We start from the raw sequence: 8,826 nt of genomic DNA, 5'->3' as shown, positions 1-8,826 counted from the left end.
ACCACAACTTACTGTTGGAAAAGCTGTGGAGATGTGGAATTTGTGGAGAGATGTGGGGTCTGATCAAAGCATATCTTTCTGGTCGGCAACAATGTGTAACTGTTAGAGGTTGTCAATCTGGCCTTCTACCTGTCACATCTGGAGTTCCCCAGGGGAGCCTCTTGGGCCCTCTGTTTTTTATCCTCTTTATTAATGATCTTCCTGGCTGCACTATTCACTCCAACATGTTACTCTTTGCAGACGATAGCAAATGCAGCAAGTCTATTGCCTCAAGCTCTAACTGCTTGCTTTTGCAGGAGGACTTGGACAGGGTCTGTGAGTGGAGCACCTCTTCAGGTCTGAAGTTTAATTTTCAGAAGACTTTTCTAGTCAGATACAGGCGAAAAAGGGCTGCACCAATTGTTTTTAATTATTGCTTTGGTGAGTCTACTGTCCCCTGTAATACTTCCTGCAAGGACTTAGGCATAATATTCCAAGAGGACTTATCATGGTCTGCTCAGGTCAAAGCTGTTCTAGCCAAGGCATATAAGACTCTATCTTTATTGAGGAGAACTTTTAGGGCTGCCTCTACTCCCACTGTAGTTAAAAAGAAGTTGTACCTGTCTCTGATTATACCCATTTTCACATACTGTGCTCCAATATGGAGGCCCTCCCTTATCAAGGACATATTGGCTTTAGAACAGTTCCAGAGACGTGCCACCAAATACATCCTGAATGACTATTCCTCTAGTTACTACTCCAGACTAGTGGCACTCAGAATACTTCCACTCATGTACAGACTGGAACTTGTCGATGTGATGTTCTTTGTGTCCTCTTTAAAGCAACCATCTCCTCACTTCAATATCCTAGACTATGTCTCCTTCTGTTCCTCCACGACTCGTTCCTCCTCAAAGTGGAAACTGATCCACAAGTCATCACCTTCCTCTTCTGTATGGCACTCATTCTCTTGGAGATTTCCCAGATTATGGAACCACCTACCAGCAGTAGATCTAAATGATTCACTTTATGTAATAAAAAAAGAAGATTAAGACTTATTTCATCAATCATTTCAATGCTCATTTTAACTCATCAGACCACCACACATTTCACTTAGTCTGTCCTTGCAATTCATGCTCCTCCAATCCCCTCCCTCCCTCTCTTCAATAACTTTATCTCCTCTCATAAATTTTTCTTCTACCTCTCTCTCTCTATTTTTCTTCTACCTCTCTCTCTCTCTCCTAAATAGTGTATCTTCTCTCTTTCTTTCCTTCTTTCTTTCCACAATTATGTTTTTTTGTGATTTTTATTTATTTTTCTTTCTGGGGTGCCAGATCTTTTCTTGGTATCCCCTCAGGACTGTTCCTCTCCTCTGCTCTCTACTTTTTTCTCTACTCTGTCCTGTAAAATTTTTGATAATAATATAATAATATAAAAAAGTCTGAAGAATTTTGTAGTAGAAATTTGAATTTGGGCCTGTTTTCCAGAAATGCTCCTGCTACATTATAGTTCACTTTAAAGGTACCAGGAGAATCGCTCAGTGAAGGAGAGCTCATCTAAGCCATTTATAAGGCTGTACAACGTAAGATAAAAGAGGTATAAGTGTTTGAAAATCATGAAAACGGACGCCATCTTGAAAAATCAACCTCAATCCTATATATAGGCTACCGCCTATATAATATTTCTGTTTTTAAATTCCTTTATGAATGACTGGACTTCTTTATAAAGGACTCTGTATTTTATGTCTTTTCACTTATAAATTGGTTAATAGAAGCATCTGAAGATATTTACTACCTTAATAGATACATTACCATGAGTGTATGCATGTGTTAATTGCGTAATGATGTATTTGGAAGCAGTTGAAATTCAAGTTATTCACATATGCATACATTTTGGTTCTCACTGACACTGCATGTAAATATTATGCCAGTCTGTCAGACAAATTCATCAATTGCTTATCTCAGATGAACTCATGTATTATAATACTGACTACACTAGTAAGTCATCTGTTATTGTAGCCTACTAATTGTCAGTGTATGCTGTTGCCAATCAAGACTTCAAAGTACAGATTTCAAAGTAAATAGGAATGTACTTGTTACATACATACTTAGAATTCAATTTGTACTTAAAAAATTTTAAAGTATATTTTAAGTACATGTACATGTACATGCCTATTTTTTATAGAAATCAAATTTGTACAAGTACAAATCTAAGAATTCTAAGAAAGAATTCCTTCCCAACCACTAGTCTATACAACATTGATCTATCTCTTAAAAATTATTATTTGAAGTAACTATAACAATACTAATAATAATAATTAGTATTATTATTTATCTTTGTTATTATTTATTTTAATATTAGTAATATTAATTTTGCCTGTATACAGCATTCTCTCCCCTCCTTAGTACCATATGGTACAAGATGACAGAATAGTGGAAATTTGCAAGAATTAATTCTGTGAACTTCCGGATATGGGTCATATGCAACATTTATTATCCTTAAAAAAATGTTATACAGTATCTTTGTGTTTTTTGCCTTCTCCAATTAACACTGTACCACTCCTCCCTGACTCTACCTGCCAGATGTAAGTAGATCTACTCAATACCATCACTTGGAACTTAGTAATTGCTATAATTATAAATTTATAATGATGTACTTGCAAGCAGTTGAAATTATTCATATAATGGATACATTTTGGTTCAATTATGCTTACTGACATTGCATGTAAATATTATGTCAGTCTGTCAGACGAATTCATCAATTCCTTATCTCAGATGAACTCATGTATTATAATACTGACTACACTAGTAAATCATCTGTTTGTACGATAGCTGATGCTGAGTTCTTTTATAGGGACTTCGAAATACTGGCTGTCCGATCGCTCTGGATACAGTAGCACACAAATTGGCTCTTTTGTTTAATGTCTACTTCTCTTCAACTGCACAGCATCACATACTGCGCATGCTCACAAAAATAATATTAATTAACACCAATTAACACACATGAATAATAATAACATCATTTAATTCCCAACACTGTTATTGTAACCTAAATTAATGGTCAGTGTATACTGTAGCCAATCAAGACTTTAAAGTACAAATTTCAAAGGAAATAGGAAATAGGAGTGTACTTGTTACACACATACTTAAATTTCAATTACTTAAACAAACTAGAAAAAAATTATAAAATATATATTAAGTACATGTACATGTACATAGTCTACCTATTTTTATAGAAATCAAATTTGTACAAGTACAAATCTAAGAATTCTAAGAAAGAATTCCTTCCCAGCCACTAGCCTATCTCTTAAAAATAATTATTTTGAAGTAACTATAACAAATAATAATATTACTCATTATCATTGTTATTATTTATTTTAATATTAGTGTTATCATTTTGTATACAGCATCCTCTCCACTCATTAGTATCTCTGTGTTTTTTGTCTCCTCCAATTAACACTGTACCACTCCTCCCTGACTTTACCTGCCAGATGCAAGTACTCAATACCATCATGTGGAACTTTATGTAAGTACAGAGTATGTACAAAACTAAAATTAAGTCATGGACAGTTTCCTCAGTACCAGTGACCATTTCAATATTGTCTGTAGATCCACACACTTTGAGGGACCCACAAGATGATTGTCTAGCTACTGATGATCAGGTTCAATTAATACATAGGTACTGAGGGATGGGTCATCTTTTACTATGATGGGTCAGCTACTGACCTCAACTCTTTATTGTACAAGATTACTTATACTGAGATATTTAATTGCTGTTCAATTACTGTATGATACATAATTACTGTTTTAATTGTATAATTACATGAGCCCACAAGAAGGCATAAAGCGAGGGTAAAGCAGGTCATCCTTTATAGTGCTTTCGTCTCTTACAGTTAAATATTTACATGCAACGTCAGTGAGCATAACTGAACCAAAATACCTTATTAGGATTACAGCATATATTGGAGCAACAATCTTACTAACATTGTTTGTACTACTAATAGTTGGAGCAGTCATTATAATTTGTAAAAAATGTGGAAATGGTAAGACTAACACACATTTAAATCTACTCCTAAAAATACTTATATTATTATTCCTAGAAATTGCTAATGCTTGTTGGTGCTCCCACAGAATCAGTAGATCCATGAATCATATCATCATGTAGTGTGAAAGAGAATGTAGCCTATGGTACAACAGTTGTTGATAATACCATACACATATCAAATAATGTTGCTTATGCTCAAACAGAAAGTGCTACTCAAACAAGAAAGAAAATAAATTCATTAGCTGCTTATGATACTGTTCGCAATTTTCAAATATAGTTAATACTGTACTTTATTCAAATTATTCTTTAAAAATAAACATAATTTTTTGTAATGTGAAGCATGAAGGAATGGGTAGCATGTGTAGGAGAAACATGTACTAATAAAGAGATCAACAATTAATTTACTAATAATGCATGACAATTGGCAATGCTTAGTATTTAATTCACTACAAAGAATAGTAACATTAACATGTATCATCATTATTGATTAATGCTTAAGGAACTTAAAAAACTAGCTTAAACACAGCCTCAGGAGCACAACATCAGTGAATGTAAGTTACTTTACACAAGGGGTGTATTTGCTATTATTTTATTGACAGATTGGTGGGTGCATCTTGCTAAACTTTGGCCTATATGCATTGGTTGCACCCCCTATTAGATCTAGTATGTATCTATATGGCTTAGTTGCTAAGGTGCACAATGCATTGAGTTGTAATAAGAGATTGACCATAGGCTTTGAATATGTTTAAGGTTTCACCCCCTTTTGCACTTTTTGCAGCCTTCTTTATCATTTGCTTTGCCTACTATAATCACCTTCTATTCTCTGCTTCATTCTTCTTTGCTTAAATGGCAGCCCAACCATCTTCATGTGGTCTCCTCAAACTGGAGGAACAACTCACCTGTCCTATATGTCTCGAACACTATACCAACCCAAAGACTTTACCTTGTCTACATTCATTTTGTCAGCACTGTCTGGAGGAATTACCTTTGGATAAGACCAACTATCTTACTTGTCCTACTTGTCGTCATCGTACCAAGTTACCAGAGGATGGAGCAGCAGCCTTTCCTGTAGCATTCACTTTAAACAACCTCCAAGAAATGAGAAACCTAATAAAGTATGCAGCAAATTTACCTAAACCTCAGGAGGCTTTGTGCATTGATCATGGAAAACCATTAGAGTTCTTTTGTGAAACTTGTGATACAATAATCTGTTCCCACTGCTCAGTCCGTAATCATAAGTATCACGAATGTGACTTAATCACTGACAGTTATACTAAAAACTGTCAAAAATTAAGAGAATGTTTATCGTCTGTCAAGGAAAAGAAAGAATTGCTCAGAAAGTCACTGTTGACTCTAGCAGAGAGCCAATGTGAAATTAAAGAGAGAGGAGAAGGAATCTTGGAAGATATACATGAAATGGTGGAAGAAATGGTAAGCGTTCTTCGTCAGTCAGAAAGGAAACTGATTGAGCAGGCAAAGAGGGTCACTAATACTAAATTAGAAGTTCTAGCAGGCCAGGCTAAATCAGCAGAAATGAGCTTGAGTCTTCTGAAACAAGTTGAGAATTACGTGGAACGGAGTCTAAAGACAAAAAGTCCACAACAAGTCCTGAATGCTAAAAAGCAGCTGATGGAAAGCATGAGTGACATCACTAAACGGGTCAATGTGGAGGATTTACACCCAAAGGAAAAAGCAAATTTTGTTTTGAGTAAAAATATCAAATCATTGCATCACATTGGAGATATTGTGACATACTCATCTACTGCACTACAGCAATGTAAAGTGAAGAAGGTTGGTCACTTTGAACGCTTTCCAAAACAAAAGAAAGTTTCATTTTCACTATCAATAGAGGCGCCTGATTCATCACTTTTATCTGTTCCCCTCTTTTCTGTCAGGTGTAGCCTAGTACCAGTTGGTAAAGGTGATCAACCCATTCAAACTGCAATCACTACCACCACCACTGATCCTGGAGTATATAGGATACAGTGTAATCCTTCAAGCAGTACTCATACTGTCAAAGTACAAATATGTAACATACAACTTGAAGATACTTCACTAGTCATCCCTATCAATCCTTATCTTGATAACATCACTCCAGTATGTGCTTTAACTGGGTTAAACTTGCCAGTAGGAGTTGCTGTAGCTGATGATAACCATGTTATAATAACTGAGTTTAGTGGTAACAGTATAACAATACTGAATGGAGAAGGAAAGAAAGTGAAGTCATTAGGAGGTGACAAAAAATGTGGCAAATTTTCTTCTCCTCGTGGTGTAGCGATTACTTCAGACAAACTCATTCTCGTGTCTGATAATCACAAAATTCAAAAGATTAGCATTGATGGAAACCTAATAGCATCAGTTGGTGAGAAGGGCAGTGGACCACTACAATTTAATACCCCCGCTGGGATTGCCATTTCTCCAATAACAGGACAGGTTTATATTGCTGATCATTTTAATCATCGTATACAAGTCTTGAATTCCGACTTAACCTTCTCTCATTTGTTTGGTAGTAAAGGATCGGCTAATGGACAGTTTGAGGCTCCATATGACATTGCTATTGACAGTCAAGGATTAGTGTATGTTGCTGATCTCGATAACAACCGCATTCAAAAGTTTTCTCCAGATGGAAATTTTCTGGCTCAGTTTGGCATTAAAAAATTTGGTCCTGGACGGCTTAGTATTCCATATGGTATAGCAATTGACACTGCAGCTACTGGTCTAGTGTATGTTAGTGAGCATGGCAATAATCGTATCTCAGTCTTTACTAGTGATGGTGTGTTTGTTAACAGCTTTGGAAGGAAAGGCAGTAATATTGACCAGTTTGCTTGTCCTACTGGATTAGCCTTTGATAAAGATGGATTCTTATATGTTTGTGATTGTAGTAATCAACGACTAATTATTTACTAATAAGGTTATTTTTTCATTTTGTAAATTTTCTAGTGCATAGATCTACTTTTGCAGGGTTTAATTTTCAAAATTTTTTGTTTTTGAAATCATAGATATTAGGGTACAGAAAATGGTAGTACTAAAACTTTAATGAGTTTCAGCATCTACTGGTCTACTCACTCTACTGGTATTAATCTACTGTAAGCATACTTCTTTGGTTCACATCATGTCTACTTGCATGACATACGAAGACATCCCATGTTGTTATAAAAAAATTAGGGAAATGGTGACCATGCAAAAACAAATAAAATAAGTAGAATCTCATTAATATTGGAATAATTAATTATTGGTATTGTAATTTGCAACATGCTTGAATATAATACAGTTTAATAATCTACTCATTATTCCTTCATATTAAATCTATATTCAGCACTACATTTATTTGTATATCTCCTTTCTCTTTCCTCTTTACCTTTTAGTGCCATTATTTTAACATTTTTCTTCTTCTCTGTCCGTATGAACTATATTCATGACAACAATAGATTTGATATTATGCAAGTCTCATTTTAAATTTAGATAGATCTAGTTTATTTAGATATGAGCCACACCCACACCTTCTAATTTTGAAGATGCTGATTTGGTGCAAACAGAATTCCTACTTTTCTAGTTTTCTCTCTCTCTCCTGATATGATGGGACATCAATAACTCTAGATTCAAAAATTAAAACATAAATAATATCTTTTCTTATTTTTTAGATGTGCTAGTTATAAATATGAATTGCACAGCCTAGCTAGATCTAGTTTGGACTGACATTTGAATAATCTGTGAGTTACAGTAATAGATCTAGCTACACATTACTTGATATTTGTGGTGTTACAAATACGTTTAATAATGCTAATGGGTTTACGCGAGCGCATGGAAGTATATTAAATGCAAAACTCGAACTGGTTGAACTAGCTAACCCATGCAAGGAGAGGTCACCCCGACAAAAAGTGGTGTATATAGTTTCTGAGTGCATGATGGTGCATATGTTTACTTAATCAACTCATATTTGGAAGTGAATTTAGTAAACCTGAACCCAACTTGTTATTAGTCGAGGATCAATGAGAGACAGTGTGGTTTCCCTGTGGCATATACTCTATATAGTCTCGCGTAGCCAGACCACACCCTCCGTGCCTCCGGGAGGGTCTGGTCAACTGACCATTTCTCAGTCATTCTACTTCATCTAAAAATAGGTGAAATGGATGCATCAACTGACTACTTGCTTCTTTGTGGCAGGGAGCTCAAGAGCAGGACCTAAAAGGCAAAAAACTAATTTTATTTGATAGAGATGCTGAACTTTGGGAAGAGAGCTTTGGTAGCCCTTTAATCAGCATAGATCAAGCGGGCCATGAGAGGGAGAAGATGTATATTTGTCATAGTTGTTGCTCTAGCTTTTGTCACATAGGAAGAAGGTAGAAGAAGAGAAGACTCAAGAGATACTATGTCAATTTACCCGTTTCTGGGTGAAGCAAAACAAAAAAATACATGCCATTAGGGAGAGGACGTTATCATCCCGTAAATCACCGTGGCCTGTCGTGTACGTAGACCACACCTACATTTAATCATGGCGAGTTACTCCTGCTCCATGTGTGGAAGTACTTATAGTTATAGAAATGGTCTTTCTTGCCATAAGAATACCTGTATTGGGACTAAATCCTCTGAAATTAGCGATATTACGGCTGCTGCTAATGTTGGAAATATTAATTGTCACTTTACAGGATGTGATACCAGGTCAGTAGCTCATGGTAGTATGGTAATTATATGTACTCTTGCTATTAGCTTAGCTATAGACTTATTGTGCTACATTACAGTATGTAGTGTATATGCATGAATATTATATAGCATGTATGCATTGATATCTTTAATTATACATTTATG

At 35.4% G+C, this 8,826-nt stretch overlaps 1 protein-coding gene and 1 long non-coding RNA gene across 2 annotated transcripts; one reads left to right on the top strand and one right to left on the bottom strand.

Moving 5' to 3' along the window:
• The first annotated feature begins 4,800 nt into the window (after positions 1 to 4,800).
• Positions 4,801 to 6,927, top strand: LOC105314775 (RING finger protein nhl-1-like). Its single transcript, XM_020003780.1, has 2 exons — positions 4,801 to 6,521; positions 6,585 to 6,927. The coding sequence occupies exons 1-2, from the start codon at positions 4,867 to 4,869 to the stop codon at positions 6,925 to 6,927; spliced, it is 1,998 nt and encodes a 665-aa protein (XP_019859339.1). The 5' UTR covers positions 4,801 to 4,866.
• A 354-nt stretch (positions 6,928 to 7,281) lies between these two features.
• On the bottom strand, positions 7,282 to 8,433 carry LOC109587543 (uncharacterized). Its single transcript, XR_002187667.1, has 3 exons — positions 8,246 to 8,433; positions 7,943 to 8,202; positions 7,282 to 7,613 (listed from the first exon to the last, which is right to left on the bottom strand). It is a non-coding gene; the product is annotated as an uncharacterized LOC109587543 (long non-coding RNA).
• Between the last annotated feature and the right edge of the window lie 393 nt (positions 8,434 to 8,826).

The sequence above is a fragment of the Amphimedon queenslandica genome, unplaced genomic scaffold (genome assembly GCF_000090795.2).
Source record: "Amphimedon queenslandica unplaced genomic scaffold, v1.1 AMPQUscaffold_12535, whole genome shotgun sequence".
NCBI classification, from domain to species: Eukaryota; Metazoa; Porifera; class Demospongiae; order Haplosclerida; family Niphatidae; genus Amphimedon; species Amphimedon queenslandica.
Note: the sequence above shows the minus strand (reverse complement) of the source record. Positions and strands in the feature narration are given on the sequence as shown.